Source organism: Saccopteryx bilineata, chromosome 2, assembly GCF_036850765.1.
Source record: "Saccopteryx bilineata isolate mSacBil1 chromosome 2, mSacBil1_pri_phased_curated, whole genome shotgun sequence".
NCBI lineage: Eukaryota > Metazoa > Chordata > Mammalia > Chiroptera > Emballonuridae > Saccopteryx > Saccopteryx bilineata.
The window spans coordinates 57578692-57595368 of record NC_089491.1 but is presented as its reverse complement, the minus strand read 5'-3'; the positions used below and the strand labels follow the sequence as shown (position 1 = coordinate 57595368).

Genomic DNA, 16677 nt, shown 5'->3' with positions numbered 1-16677 from the left:
CTTAAAGACAAGGACAGTACTGTATCTATACATCTTCCTGTTTCCTTAGGGGGCCTGCTTGGGGCAGAATAGGGATTTGAAAAGTATGGCAGAATACAAGATTCTTTCTTTATTTATTTTTTATTTTTTATTTATTCATTTTAGAAAGGAGAGAGAGAGGGAGAGAGAGAAGGGGGGGAAGAGCAGGAAGCATCAACTCCCATATGTGCCTTGACCAGGCAAGCCCATGCTTTCAAACCAGTGACCTCAGCATTTCCAGGTCGACGCTCTATCCACTGTGCCACCACAGGTCAGGTAGAATACAAGATTCTAAGGCTGGAAAAAACTCTCCAGCTTTGAGAGTGATGTCTTTCAGTGACTCCTAGGAACATAATGCCTTGAGTTACATACAGCCTTTAACTTCAAGTATTGAAGAAGTACAGTTGCAAATAAATCTCTATCATCTGTAATGAGAGAGAATCTTATTTTCTCACCTCATTCGTACAGATGACTAGGTTGAGCATCTGCTTTATCTAGGCACCCTTAATTTTATTGAGCGTCTTTAGTGCACTTCACAGATGTTGAGTTTTTTTTGCAAACTGAAGGCAAGACCTTCCACCAGCAAAAGATTACGACTTGTTTTATTTTGATATTTGCTTTATTGTGGTGGCCCAGAACAGAATCTGCAGTATCTCTAAGGGATGTGTGCATAGAATCTAGGTGCCCCCTGGTCTCCTACCCTGCACTGCAAGGAAGGTTCTTGAGCTTCCAGCATGCAGGATGTCAGATTGTATCTGAGGAACCCCAGTGCCTGTATTAGGCTAGGTTCTTCCAGGAGTGACCCCTGGCAAAAGATTCAAGTGAAAGTGATTTGTTAAGGCAGTACTCAGTCTGATCCCAAGGGATCTCTGGAGTATGGATTGCACCTCACAATCAAGAAGTGATTGTGCAGTCCTGAAGGTAGTCATTTTTACCAGTTAAGCAAGAAGTAAGGAACCAAGGCTTTTATATGTGTTCTACCCTCCCCATCCTAACAGGCAGTATCAGAGTATGAATGTCCTGGAGGTACAAAAACTCTCAGGCATGTTAGGCTCTCTGAGTGGTGAAGAGGCTTCAGCAGCTCAAGGCAATGGTATGAAGTTCCCAGCTGACAGCTCTAGGCATCAGAGCACAGAAACTGAAGGATGGGTGCAAAACTTTGGTAAAGGGTGTTGACTGAGTTCTGAGTGGAGGACTAATGGTATCTGCTACATGCCAGACTTTATCACTAATGTTAACATGTGATTTAAGATCACATGTCATTTTTTAGAGGAAAAGTAGGGAGGGAGGAGAGAGAGAGAGAGAAAGAGAAGGGAGAAGAGAGAGAGGCATCAACTTGTTATTCTACTTTAGTTGTGTATCCATTGACTGCTTCTCATATGTGCCCTGACTGTGGCTCAAACCGGTAATCTTTGTGGTAATCTTGGGGTTGAACGAGTGCCCTCGGTGCTCCAGGATGATGCTCTATTCACTATGCCACCAGCCAGGGCTATGCCATTTTGAATTACCCGTGTCATTTCTATGATATGGGTCCTCCATTGGATAGCAGAATCTTCTCCTTCCTCTTTTTTCTCATCCCTTTCCTTCAAAAAAAATTATTTTGGTGGAGAAAACAACAACATATAAGCCATGTTTTTTTCAGGAGTCTCCCTTTTTATTATTACAAAGATAATATTTAAAAAATCTCTTTAAGACTATATTATTTATCCTGTAACATCTCTTGGGGAGAATAAATCCTATAAGTTCTATTCTCATCCTGTAGAATAGTATTTCTTTTATTTGACCTGTCTACCACTTTCATACTTCAAAGGATTCTTGACTCTAGTATAGTGGGATTGGGGGATCCATTTCATGTTTACATTATCCACAGAGAGAATCAGTTTGGAAATGCATAGGCTTCAGACATGGCGACTTTCATCTTCCACAATGCAGAACTCTCATCTTCCTGATCTGTCTTCAAATTGCAACTTTTCATTCATTCCTCTGATTAGTTTGGCTGCTCTTCTCCAGCACCATGGATTTATGTCCTCCTTGAGGGACCGTGAACAGTAATATACTTGGTATACCAGACATGGATACACACCACAACTTTGCATTAGGTAATGCTAGCCCCTTCTGGTTTTTTTTTCCTTTTCTTTTTTTTTCTGTTTTGTTTTTAATGCTTTCTAGGTGTTTGCTAACATCATTTTGGGTTCAGTTACATACCATGGAGGTGTCTCCAATATTCAGTCAATAGTGATTACTTTTTGTTACCTGTACTTGATTGTATCTAGCCAGAGTATGGAGTATCATTGTCCTTTAATGACTAATTTCATCTTAAACATGCTCATAGTACACATTATCTGCTACTTTTCATGCTGGCTTACACATGAAGCCTTTCTGAAGTCCCTAACAGTTGGCTTAGTATTGAGAATTGCTACAAACTTTAGTTTCGTCTCTAAATCTTGCAGACTCCCATTTTTAGATCACTTTTGACATGCTGAAGAGGACGAGTTCCAACACAGTTTTATGGACACCTTACTGACTTGCCTCTATGGAGGGGTACACATTTTTAACGCCTCCCCCTCCCCCCCAGTGATAAGTTAGCTCCCCATAGATGACAAAATAGTTCCAGCAACTAGATAGGAAGTCAACTTTTTTTTCTCCCAAGTACAACTTTTTGGGAAATGGTTTGGTTCTCTTTTGAGAAGGTTTTGAGAATTTTAAATATGTCCCATCTGCTGATGCCTTATGTTCCATAGGGTTTTATAGGGTTTACTTGGGGTATCTGAGTTAGAGTAGAGAAAGTGTGGGCTTTGGAATCATGTAAAACTAGGGTGTATCAAAAACACTTTGCTAATGGCAGAGTTACAACAGAGGCTAAAAATGGTCAAGATGGACCAAGCATTAAATTTAATTATATGCAAGATATTAGCAAGTCTAGAAAATGTTAAAGAAAAATTAAATATACCAAGGTGATAATAAGAGCTCATTCTTGTGAATGATGCTTCTCTAATATCAGAGGCTACTGCTAATTTCAAATAGAGGGCCTCTTCTAAAATAGAGAATTCTTCAGCCATCTGGGGAGGTTCTGCTTTAGAGTCTGGTTGTTCTGCTCCACTACACAAAGTCTAGAGTTCCTTGCTCTTAGGGCACCAGAACAATCTGTCCTCAGTACAATCATGGAAACCTGAGCCACAGCTACTCTAGACTGCTTGTGAGCTCTAGATATCATTAGCCTTATCTGGTCTCTTAGACTACCGGGGTTCTAGTCTTCAGCTGCCTCAGAACTCTGAAAAAGTTATTCCCACTGTACTTCTTTTACCTATCATCCTTTATTGCTGCAATGCAAGCTCCTCTGGTCAACTATTCTCCTCTATGCTACTGTCCTTATATGACTCTGGGCTTTCTGCCCACTGAATTTTCCCATCTCTTCTCCCTTTCCTCCCTTTCCCCAGAGCCTTCTGGAACACCATTATCATTGAACACAAACTTCACTGCTTTCCCCTACTTTTATAAGCCTACTCCTACATTTTCTTGCCTTAGCCAAAACCCATTTGCAAGAAGACATCAACTTCCTATAACCTTCTTAAATGGAAATTGTACATTCTTATATACCCACCATTGTGGTTCCCCTAAGTAATGTCTGCATTCTCACAATACTCTTCACTGTTTTTCACTCTTGTACAAAGAGCCATTTCTCCTTTGAGTTTCAGGTCATCCTGATTGCAGTCTTCCTGTTTACTCCTTCTCCTGTCATTTTGACAAATACTTCACTATCTATATTGGCAAACACAGAAGAACCTAGCTTTAAGATGCTTGACCTCAATTCCAGCATATCCTAGAATCCATTCTCATAGCCACCTCTAATTCTGAATGGCAATTTACCATTTTCTGACCACGTTATCTTATCATCACCATTCAGGATTCTTAGCTCTCAATTTTTTTTTTTTTTTTTTTTTTTTTTTTTTTTTTAACAGAGGCAGAGATAGACAGGGACAGACAGACAGGAACAGAGAGATGAGAAGCATCAATCATCAGTTTCTCGTTGCGCGTTGCGACTTCTTAGTTGTTCATTGATTGCTTTCTCACATGTGCCTTGACCGTGGGCCTTCAGCAGACCGAGTAACCCCTTGCTGGAGCCAGCGACCTTGGGTCCAAGCTGGCGAGCTCTTTGCTCAAGCCAGATGAACCCGCGCGTGACCTCGGAGTCTCGAACCTGGGTACTTCCGCATCCCAGTCCGACGCTCTATCCACTGCGCCACCGCCTGGTCAGGCTTAGCTCTCAATTTACTTGATGCTCAGATTAGATCTCTAGTCTTTTGGTCGTTCTTTTCCCTCCTAGGTACTTACCAACATTATACCTTTCTTTTCTTCTCCCTCCATCTTAGATCTCATAAGGCATAACTTTTTCTTTCTTTCTTTTTCTTTTTTTTTACAGAGTCAGAGAGAGGGATAGATAGGGACAGACAGACAGGAATGGAGAGAGATGAGAAGCATCAATCATCTGTTTTTTCATTGCGACACCTTAGTTGTTCATTCATTGCTTTCTCATATGTGGGACTCCAGCAGACTGAGTAACCCCTTGCTTGAGCCAGCAACCTTGGGTCCAAGCTGGTGAGCTTTGCTCATACCAGATGAGCCCACGCTCAAGCTGGCAACCTCAGGGTCTCGAACCTGGGTCCTCCACATCCCAGTCTGACACTCTATCCACTGCGCCACCGCCTGGTCAGGCTCATAAGGCATAACTTTAAGAAGACTTGCAAGCATCTTCAAAAATCTAGCCCCCTTTTTTTCTGCCATACCAGCACTGCATAGCTTCAACCTTAGATTAATCTATTTGTTTTTCTGATTAGGACAGCTGAGTCTTGACTGAGAAAATAGACAACTAACTATATAAATCAGTGGCCTTACACAATTCTTTGATATGCACTGAGTCAGTGACTTCCCTGAGTGGTGATTAAAAAACAATGGAGTAATTCCTTTTATCCAAGGTATTGCTTTCTGAGGTTTTACTTACCAGTGGTCAACAGTAGTCTAAACAAATTAATTTTAAAAATTCCAGAAATAAACAATTCATGTTTAAATTGCATACTGTTCTGAGTAGTGTGGTGATATCTTGCACCAACCAGCTCTGTCCCATTCAGGATGTGAATTATCCCTTTGTCCAGTGTATCCACACTGTATACACTCCCTGACCACTAGTCATTTAGTAGCCATCTTCAGTTATCATAAGTGCTTGTGTTCAATAACCCTTGTAGTAGCATAATGCTAATATGTCTTAATTTCTACATCATTCATCTCACTTTATCTCATCATGTAGGCAACGTATCATCTCACATCATCACAAGAAAGAAGGGCGAGTACAGTACAGTAAGATATCTTGAGAGAGAAAGAGAGAGATAATTCACAGAACTTTTATTGTATATTGTTACAATTGTTCTATTTTATTATTAGTTATCATTGTTAATCTCTTACTATTCCTAAAATATAAATTAAACTTTATCATAGGTATGTATGTATAGGAAAAACATAGTAAAAATAAGAATTCAGTAATATCTGCAGTTTTAGGCATTCACTGGGGGTCTTGGAAAGTATCTTCCATGGGTAGTGAGGGACTACTATATTCTTCTCAAAGTTCCATTTCATTGACACCCCCATACACATAAAACTTTTTTTTTCCTCTTCCCTAGTAAATGTTTTTCCTTGATGCTCATCTACTCTTAAATCACTGTGTTGGTCAAATAAATTTATAAAATGTGATTTTTATTTTTGCTTGCTTATAGTTTGCATTGGGGGCTGGGCAGTGCCAGGTGTATGTCTGTGAAATTGCAAATACCTCCCTGCTAGGGAAGAGCCATTGTTGTGCTAATATTTGCTGGAGGAGAGGTTTTCCCGCCAGAAAGTTTTGTAGAGAGCAGAAAAAGAAAAAAAAAGAGAGAAGCCATGTTTTTCAGGGAGAGCAGAGAGAATGCAGAGTGCTGAAGGAGAAGCCAGTTTGTGCAGAGAGAGAGAAGATGTACTGATGGAGAACCAGAGGTGAGGGGTTTTTGTGAGCTCCACTGAGACTGGTAAGGCCTTCCATTCTAGGAGAAACTGGATAAGATTCTCCTGGTTGTGGAACTGGAGTATGTCTCAGTGGCTTTGGAAGCCCTGAGTGAAAGGGAAGTGTTTTTTCCCTGTGTGTTTGCTTGCTGGTTGGTGTGAGAATTTAATAAAGGGATGACCTGTCATTTTTTGGCTCCACTGTTCCTTTACCATCTGTCCAAATCCAGTCAGAACCTGCATGTGGCTGGCTGCGATGGCGGCTGCGACTACAGGCCCTACACACTGTACTTGGCTTTTGCACTCACCACTTTTAGCCAAAGTCACCAGTGACACCCTAAAAGTCTAACTGAATGGGCTTTTCCAAAGTTTCACCCAATTAAACTCTTATTTTGCATTTGTTACTCTTAGCTCCTACATTCTCAGTGTTCTACTCTGTCTGGACTTCTCTTTTTTCTCTACTTGTCTCCCCTGGAATCTCACCCACTTCTATGGCTCTAACTGATAGTCATATTCTTGATCCCCAAATTTGTATCTCCAGTCTAGCTTTTTCTACTAAGCTCCAGTGTTTTATATACAAAATAACTACCTTAGTTTTCCTGGAAACATCAAACTCAGTCCAATTCCCATGGGAACATCAAACTCAGTCCAACTCCAACTGAAGAAATTCTCTTCCACCCATCCTTCTTCTTTCCCAGTTCTCTATATCTGTAAATGGTATCACCTTACAGACTAAGCCAGAAATGTTGGAGTAACCTTCAACTCCTCCATCTTAAATTCTCATCCATTTACCCCCTTACCACCTTCTGTACCATCTGACTTCTGTCTGGGTCCTTCTGATTTTACCTTCCTAAAGTCTGTAGTGGCTTATCTTCTCTATCCCAACTGCTATTATATTAGCTAATGTCCTCTCACCTCCCAGCTCAACTCCTTTTATGGACTGTTGGGCAGATAAGTTATTTTTTCTCACCCTTATTGTTAAGGATGGCCACTGCTCTCATGTGGCGATGTTCTCACGTGATACAGCTAGTTGCCGTTCTTGCTTGGGGTGGGCGTGGTTATGCTAATCTGTGTTGGGGGAGGGTTTTCATGCCAAAAGGTTTTAAAAGGTGAAGCTAGGAGGCCACTGGGGAAGAGGTGGCCACGTTCTTGTAGAGAGGAGAAACCCATATGGTAGCAGGGCAGAGAGGCCACATGGAGGAGGCAGCCCAAAATGGTGGAATGGGGAAGGAGAAGCCCGTCCATGGAGGCCAAAGAGATGGGGAACAGAGGTGAGTAAGACTGGTGAGGTGGAAGCCTTTAAATCTAGGAAAACTCGGATGAGTCAGTAGCTTTTTGAGCGCTGAATGAGTGGGTTTTAGAACCCAGTGTCTTTGGTTTTTACTCACTTGCCAAGTGAGAGTCTAGAATAAAGGAAAATGGACCACCAGTTTTCGGCTCAATTGATTCCTTACTGTCTGTCTGAATCAAACCTGAACCAGCATTGGCCAGGTGGCTGTGATGGTGGATGCAAATACTGGCTTTATATGGACTCTACAGTTTTGCTTGATAGCTCTGACTAAAACATACCAGATCATGGTACCACCTGAGCATGAAGTATAAGTCCTCCAAGATCTATACCTCTGTCTCTCTTCCTGCTTCCTGCCTTTCATCTTACAGTCAGCATATACGTTACCTGCTGAGCCTGGAATGTTCCATGCTAACTCTCAGTTTGGGATGCCGTTCTTCTCCTTCACACCCTCTGCTCCTTCCTGCCTAGCAGATATTTGCTCATATTTCAGGGCTTAGCTCAACCGTCTCATTCTTTGCAAGGTTTCATCTATTGTGTCCCTACTCTCACCGCAGAAGAACTGACTACTTTCTTTTTTGGGCTCCATCTCCACAGAATACTGTCAACATCAGTTTAACTCTCCTGACTGAAAAATCTTTGAAGACAGTGTCTCTGTCACATGCATCTCTGTACCTCAGTGTCCAGCATGTAGTAAGAAGAAAATAAATATTTACTGAATGATGAATGGACAAATTAAAAATGGAGGCCAACCTGTGAGCAAAGGCTAAACGGATATTATGATAGTGGAACAAATGTTGATGATCAGAGTAGCATACTGAATCATCACAAAGGCCTGTATGCAGATAGCTCTGCTATTTGTAAACTCACTATGCCTCAATTTGCATTAGTAAACAAGTCAGGTGGGAATTCTTTAAAATGTAAGCTGACTTTCAGGGACAGACGAGGGGGGTGGTGCCTCATACTGGCTTGCTTCTTTAGCAATTTGCAAAAACAAAACCCAGCAAAACAATTCCCCCGTTTGGCAAAAGTTGGCACTGTCTCAAGTTTTTCTTTTCCAAAATACTTTCTTTGGCCAGGCATCACTCCCCATGCAATAGCTGTTAGGCATTAGTGTGCCGTGAATCCATTAGAGAAGGTCAGTGCTGAATACCAAACAGAAGCAGAGTTCCCAGAACTGGAGTCTAACAATTGAAATGCGTGACAATAGCCATCATCCCTGTTAAAGCTGTTCTAAGTCTCACCATAGGCAGGCACGTCTTAGAGACTGGCCTTGAGTTATTCTAATTTCCACATCTGAAGTGAGGAACAAAAACTCCAAGGCAAACAAATAATGCAGGAGAGGATGTTAGCTTTACGTGCTCATACACGCTCCTTGTTTCCTGACAAAAGCGACACTTTAAATCCAGTCAACATCACAGACAAAACAAGGGTACAAGAGAGCAAGCATTTTTTTATAGTAAAAGTTTTGTGCTAATCAATTAATTAAATAGAGCAAAATCAAACCAAAACAACAAAAACCCGCTTTTTCTCCAGATTACCTATTAATTTCTGATGGAAAAGCCCTAGGCAGTAAGAGAGAGAAAATAATTGACTGATGCATTAAGTAGATTGGCTAGTTAATTTAGTGTGGGTAGAAACAGCCAAATAACATTAAGTTGTCATGGTAGAAAGTAATGCTTTCACATTTCTACCCAAACTTGTTAAAATACTCAGAGAGGCAGAAAGAAGGACTAAATTTAGACCCTGATTTAACGCATTCAAGAGCATGATTCATTTCCCCCTGTCCTGGTATGGCCTAGCCCCAGGGAATCTGTGTCATACCACGGCAACACAAGGATGCCCTGTAAACACAGAGTAGTCTCATTCATTCAGAGGCTCACGGGAGCCAGGGACACCCCATTTTTCTGCCCACAAAGGTGTACTTCCAGATACCTCACACACCAAAACAGAACCAGATTTCTCTGCTGGCGAGAGGCCATCAAATTTTAGCTTTGCCCTGATTTTGGCATGAATGTGCTGGAAATTTATTTTGCTGCTCTTCTTCTCTAAGAGGCTCTTTTCCCCTCAGGCTCCAGGAAGATCCTGGCCAGCTCACAGTCACCATGCAACATAGGCACCTTAACAAGATGCCCAAGAGAATGGCACCATTTGGCAGCAAGGCATTTAGCAACCTGCAGCCCAGGTCACCTCCTGGTGGCCTGTTGGTTGGGTCTTAGAGAGTTAGTATTTTATATAACAAACATCTGAGATAATTTTGAACCATTTGAAAAACAAAACAAACAAAACAAAAGCAAAAACGAAAACCTATACCAACCAACAACAGCAAGTTCAGTTTCCACCAGTTAATCAGGGTGTTGGTGAAAGAGCACACTGTTGCTGTCTCTTCCCCAGTTGCACTGTTTGCTGCTTCCAATCACGTTTTTGCCCTCGCTTTGGCTCCCAGCACCACAAGCAAATATTTTAACTTCTATGGATAACTGAGATTAAAGCTGAACTACCATTTGTATTAATTCAATCTGGTTGAGAAGTAAAAGCACCTGTGTTATTTTATGAGTTTACAGTGAGTGACTCCTTCTTTTTTTCTTCTTCTGTTTCTTATAGTCTGTGAGCTCGTTTGGAAAGTAATCTTATAAGTCTTATTCTAGGTTATTTGGCCTTATTGATAGTCCCTGGGTTTAGGACAAACTACAAAAAATAAATGCATATAAAAAGACCTTGTTTTTATCATTGCCTCCCAGAGTGAGGGCATTAAAGCTGTCCTCTGTTCTGAGATGTGACAGATGTTAATAACGTGGCTATTGGGGCCCCCTTATCTATCCATATACACTCATTCTAACTAAGAAAGATTATTTCCCCAAACATGAAATGGGTTCAGCAATTTTGCAGTTAAAAACACAAAGTTAGATATTGAGCACATGCATTATGTTAGAAGTGAGTTGCTCTGAGGTGTGTGTGAATGAGCAGCACTTGGAGAGGCCCCCACAGGGCACATTGCAGCGTGGCGTTGGTAGACTCTGGGCAGGGTTGTGGGTCCAGGTGGATATGAGATCCAATCAGCCTTAACACATGCTTCACAAACCATCCTGAACACGGCACAGAAAAGAGGCAAGACACTGCAGGGCAGCATAATGATTTATACCTTTCTCAAAGAGCTTGGTACTTGGGTCTCCCTGGAAGTTCTGAATGACTGGGTGGGGCAGTCATGTAATCCCCCTTGGGCCCACCCAGTGCCGTAGTGTGAAAATCAAATAATTTAGGGGAGAGGGATCTTCAGTGACCTTGGCCAAATGTGATAACAGATTTGAGGGCATCTTTCTATACTCATTTGAGAAAGGACAAATACTCTTTAGCGCTCTACACAGAAAACTGGCTGATTTAGCTTAGAACGATAGCTACCACTGTAGCCGATTTCAGAACATCAAAAAGGAAGAGGTTAGGGGAAGGGTGTCTGTCACAAAGGTTATATCCAAGGCTAGGTCAGTTACATATTGGCATTTGGGGTAGAAATTTATTCTCACACACATAAAGCACCACAGATCAAATTAACAATGTGGAAAATCTATTTTCATACTTCACTCACACAAAACACCTCTCTTCTGTCTCTAGGGGTGGTTTTCAAGTTCTAAACTACAATCAGCCCTTCTTTTAAAATAACAATAATAGATCCTCTTATTCAGCCAGATGGTGATGTTTGTTGCACTAGGCTGGGTTCATAGTACAACATCAATAAATGGCCACTTGTAGAAGGACAGACAGAATCCGATTCATAAAACACACCTGCACCTCCCTCTTTCTCTCATCCCAAAATGTTACATTTTCAAAATACCCATGGGAGCTTAATCTCATTTTGGGGGGAAAAAAGGAAAATTAGAAAAGGCAAAATAATGTAAGTAAGATGAAAAGCAATTTCTTGGGGGAAAATAGTACATTTAGTCTCTGAGAAGAATGATCATTGGTGGGCTTTTCAAGTGTTGTTTTGCCTTGAGGGACCATTTGAAAGGAGGATTCCAAAAGAGTTTTCTTTCATCCCTGGAAAGCTGTCTTGTGAAGGCTGCACATTATCAACCAAAGATATTTCAACTGGGAGATGGAGTTAAAATTCTTCCTCAGTGAGCTGGCTAAGTCTTATGAAATGAATATTTGTTCCGATTAGGTGTTCCAAAAAACCTCTTGCCTCAGATAACTTATTTTAAGAAGGAAGGGGTATTTTGTTCAAAATCCATCACGGAAGGGAAAATGATGTTGTAGTATGTTCTGTCTCCAGTGGACACACGCTTTTCCCAGGCAGGGTGGACTCACACTTTTTGGTACTTTGTCCTTGTTTTCTGGGCCTTAGCCTTACCTGGGGCTGGTAGGGGTAGAAGAGGGATGCTGACTAGTCTCTGCTCCTGTCTTAATAAGCTATATTACCTGGTTATATAACCCTAATCCATGTCTACAGTCCAGGGCTCAGATGGCTGGCCTGTCAGCAGAAAATGTCTGAAAAATGTTAATTCAACAGTGTTGGAGGGATGTTATTTCTAGAGCTAAAGTCCTCAGGGAAAATGAAAAATAGTTGCTCCTAGGATTCAACTCCTCCACACTGAAAGATATTACTTTCCTGATGCCTTCTTCCCAAACAACTTTCCAATGACTGGTGTACCCTAACATTTGGTCCAAACAAAATTCTGGAACAGAGTTCTAGGGTACAACTATCATCACATTCTATACAAGAAGTATGTTTAATATAGAGAATCAGCATCTATCAGGGTTTGAAGCATAGGGGCCTGCTTCTGCTGCTCACTCCCCACATTGATTCACTTCATGATAGAGATACTATTTTATTTTTGGCATTTACGGCAAGCAACTCAGTTTATAACCTAAGGCATTTTCCGTACTTCCAGGCAATGAATACTTGCTTCTTTTGAGTGTCAAAAGCACATAATTCAAGGCAGTGGGAGAAGGAGCTGGAGAATAGTTTCCAGTGCAAGGAAAACACCATGCAGATGTTGGCCCTCACTCTTGAATTCTAATGGTGAAATTGAGAATTGTTTATCTGTTCTGAAGTCAAACCCAAGGAATTTATTTTTTACAGGCTGGGGTAGGGGTGGGGAGTAGTGATGTAATATATTACTAATATTAAAATAGTCAACACATGGCCCTAGGGTTCTGAATCCCCAAAGAATTTCAATCTTTTTCAATGGTTTGTTTCTTGATCAAATTTGGCACACCAGATGTTGATTTGTGTCACAGAAAGGACATACCTGAAGACATACCTGAGGACTACTTTGTTAAAATTGTATCTTCATCTTCTGTAATTGTTTTTTTGTTTTGTTTTTTTTTTTTCCTCCAAGATAACAAGCTAGGAATTGGTCCTCTATCTTGAGCCATTTATTGAGAACAAACAAATGAACTTGGAAAAGACATGACTCAATTGAAGTTAAATACCTGACTTTGGTGTATGAGAATCATAAACTTGCTTACGGTCTATCTGGTCCGCAAACACTTCCCCATAAATCATCCAATAGGGCATGTAGAAGATGTTCTTGGCCAGTTTCCATGATGGCTCCTCATTGGGAAAGAGAATGGCTTGCCTGGCAACCCCAAAACTCATCAGCACCACCAGCATAATGATGACAAAGTACATCATGTCTATCATCTGGAAGGGTGGGGAAGCAGAGGGAAAAACAAAAGAAAACTCACATGATTGAATGTTCCAATGACACTGACTTTGATGGAAATCTTTGAAGGAGGTTCAATTTTTGATAATGTCGACAAGGGATGTTTAGATAGGGAGTTGTGTCAAGATAGGAGGACACAACTATCTTGTGTCCTCCTGGTTTATTGATGTCAGCGTTCATGGTATCTTATCAGTAACTCAAAAGTCATTAAAAAACAACAACAACAAAACAAAACCCTGAAACATATGCCCAGTGGGACGCCTTCATTTTCCATTGCTGTCTGTAGGACCTAGTCAAGACTAGACCTGAAAGTCAAGTAACACAGAAGCTTGGGTATCTACATGAATTTTGTACATATTAACTTTTTCTCTGCTCCTGGGGAAGGCAAATGACCCTCTTGGGTCTCTTTCTTTTTAGCAAAATTAAAATTGGTATAGTTGAACAATTTCAAGAACTACTGCAATGCTGTAAATTCTCCTAAGTTCTGAAAAACTAATGAAGAGGTGGAAAGCTCAAGAAAATAATTATTTGCAAACAAAGCTTGGACAACAAATATTCATCATATACCATGTCATCACGTGGTATTCTACAACAAACCAGGCTCACAGAGAACCACTTTTTTTGGAGTTAATTCTCCTGCAGCATATTCTATCAGTTTTGAAGGGTGTGTTCTTAGGCATTAGAATCAGGTAGCCCATTCCTGTACCTGCTGTTGAAAGGTTGGATTTTCATCTTGACATGTTTATAAAACTTTCTTGACTGCATTCAAGTACAGTGTTTTCTCTTATTCCTCTTTCTTTTTTTGCTTGTTTTCATACCATATGATATTTGGGATCTGTTTCTCCTTATATGCAAAATTACTTCTTTTAATCACCAAAATAGATGAGGATATAATAACTACTATTTTACCTAGTTAGAACCCATTGCTTCTCTCTCTCTCACTCTCTCTGTCTCTCTCTCTTTTTTTTTTAGAGACAGTTTCTTTCCATTTTGGCCACAAAGGTTGGTGTCTTTTCCAGGCTAGGTTAATCATGGTACCTCACCCTCTGGCAACAGCAATGATAGGAGGTAGGCATGTGACATAAGAATCTAACCAGAATCCTTTCTTTGAAAATTTTTCTATCATTTTTTTCTTTTTTTTGACAGAGATAGAGTCAGAGAGAGGGACAGATAGGGACAGACAGACAGGAAGGGAGAGAGATGAGAAGCATCAATTCTTCATTGTGACACCTTAGTTGTTTGTTGGCTGCTTTCTTATATGTGCCTTGACCAGGGGCTACAGCAGAGTAAGTGATCCCTTGTTCAAGCCAGCAACCTTGGGCTTTAAGCCAGTGACCTTTGGGCTTCAGCCAGTGACCACAGGGTCACGTCTATGATCCCATGCTCAAGCCAGCGACCTTGTGCTCAAGCCGGTGACCTTGGTTCGAACCTGGGTCCTCTACGTCCCAGTCCGATGCTCTATCCACTGCACCATTGCCTGGTCAGACTCTTTGGATATTTTTCAACTGAAACTGGGAGACAGACACTTCATTTATCTCTTTGTAATAATGTGAATTTAAAGTGTCCGAGACAATGTGCCCCACTACTGATCAGAGTAAATGAAGCAGATATTTCAGAGAGAGAGAGAGAGAGAGAGAGAGAAAGAGAGAGAGAGACAGTATGTCCTGACAGTGGTTGAGAGTCTGACTGCAGTAGTCTTTAAGGCCAGTTCCATCTTGCCCAACTACAAGTCAGTATATCCCTTCTGGGCTTAAGCTAGTTAGATATTAGTTTCTATCCCTTGCATCAAACCATCTAATACAAAAGTTTACCTTCTGAAATACAAAAGACAAACTTCTGAAAGGAATATCCCTCCATAAAGGAAGATTAATGATCTTATCAGTGATAATAAAGGCTTTAAATTAGCTTTAAAATTTTATTTTAATAGAATACATTTACAGTGCCTGTTATTGGAATTGAAACATGACAGCCTTCTTGTTTGCATTAGGATACTGGGAACTCAATATACTTTAGGTCACTTTATCAACTTCCAAGGCAATGTCAAAATCGATGTCTCAAGTATTGTCTGACTTTGAAACTAAGCAAGAATCTCTCAAAATGTGACAGTAATTCATATTTGTTCTCTGTCCTTAAAATATAAATGCTAGATAATTAGTTATTCCTTTCACAACTTAGTAGCCTCAGAGCTCTCTTAAAATGAGCAAGCCAGCTGTGCTGAACCAGTTTATAGGAAACATGGGTCTTCTTTGCTCTCTTTTTTATTTTGTAAAATCCTTTCATTATTTATTTATAAAAAATTCTACCAATGAAGAAACACTAATGGGTTTTTCATGTTATATTTATTTAGATTGACTAAAAGTTGGGTGGGGCGAGGAAGGTATGTACTCATGAGATTTAGGAGCTAGTCTGATCCAAGAAAACTCAGCCAGTAAATACTGCAACTATTCTCATTTCTCAGGGTTGTTTTCATTCAGATTGATTGTGATATTTATTCAAAGGGTCAAAACAATCAAAGGGAAGAAGCATTCTTCCCAAACACTCAATTTCAATTTTTTTTTCAGAGACCAAACACCAAATACCCAAATCTGAGAGAATAGAGTGCAGAAATAGAACATTATTAGTGAGAACTGGGGCTAGCCACCTATGTATTAAAAGCTAAATTGTCCATTTGGTTTAATATTAAGGGACCTGGTTCTGTCTCATTCTTACAAATATTCTTTGATTCTGCTTTATAGAGGAGTGTATATACTGTCATAGTTAACACATATTCTCAAGTGTCAGACTACCTGGGGTATTTCATTTTGGTTCTGCTAGTAAAAACCACTAAGTGGTCTTATGCCTGACCAGGTGGTAGTGCAGTAGCCTGGGATGCTGAGGACCCAGGTTTGAAACCCTGAGGTCACCCCGGACTCACCAGCTTGAGCATGGGGTTGCTGGCTTCAGTGTGGGATCATAGGCAGGACCCCATGGTCGCTGGCTTGAACCCAAAGGCTGCTGGCTTGAAGCCCAAGGTCGCTGTCTTGAGCAAGGGACCACTGGCTTGGCTGGAGCCCCCCAGTTAAGGCACATATGAGAAAGCAGTTAATGAATAACTAAGGTGCTGCAACTATGAGTTGATGCTTCTCGTCTCTCTCCTTTCCTGCCTGTCTGTCCCATTCTCTCTCTTTCTGTCTTTCCCTAAAAAACAAAACAAAACAAACAAACAAACAAACAAAAAACCCCAAAACACAACTAGGCGCTCTTAACTTAATCTTGTTTTCATTTTCAAAATAGTGGCAATAACATCAATAATAATGTGAATTGTTTTTGTAAGGATTAAATGATACAATATGTGAAATATTTAATGTGGGTAGTTTTCAGTAAATATTAATGGATTATTACTATTATTTTTAGAATTGGAAGAAGGTCAGGCTGTGGAACCAGATAGGGGTTTGAATCTTGCCTTTGCCCCTTGACCACTTTCAGTTTATTCCATTGTTGAATGAAACACGAAAATTTATTTCATGGGATTGTATTTGATGATGACATGTTTGACATGGATATAGAACAGAGTAAATGATAGTTTTATCATTGTTATTTTTATTCTGCATTATAAGTTAGCTTAGCACTAGGTTTAGAGAATTTCATTGAGAAGTGGAATCCTGGACCTAAAGGTCAACTGGAATCATACTCTGTCAGTATTCA

At 40.5% G+C, this 16677-nt stretch overlaps 1 protein-coding gene across 6 annotated transcripts in view; it reads right to left on the bottom strand.

Annotated features, from left to right (window-relative positions):
* TRPM3 (transient receptor potential cation channel subfamily M member 3) overlaps positions 1-16677 on the bottom strand; it is a 542782-nt gene that overhangs the window by 52902 nt on the left and 473203 nt on the right. For all 6 annotated transcript variants that reach the window (XM_066257103.1, XM_066257105.1, XM_066257106.1 and 3 more), the window contains one exon: positions 12797-12971. In XM_066257103.1, coding sequence (XP_066113200.1) covers positions 12797-12971 — 175 coding nt within the window. The remainder of the gene's footprint in view (positions 1-12796; positions 12972-16677) is intronic.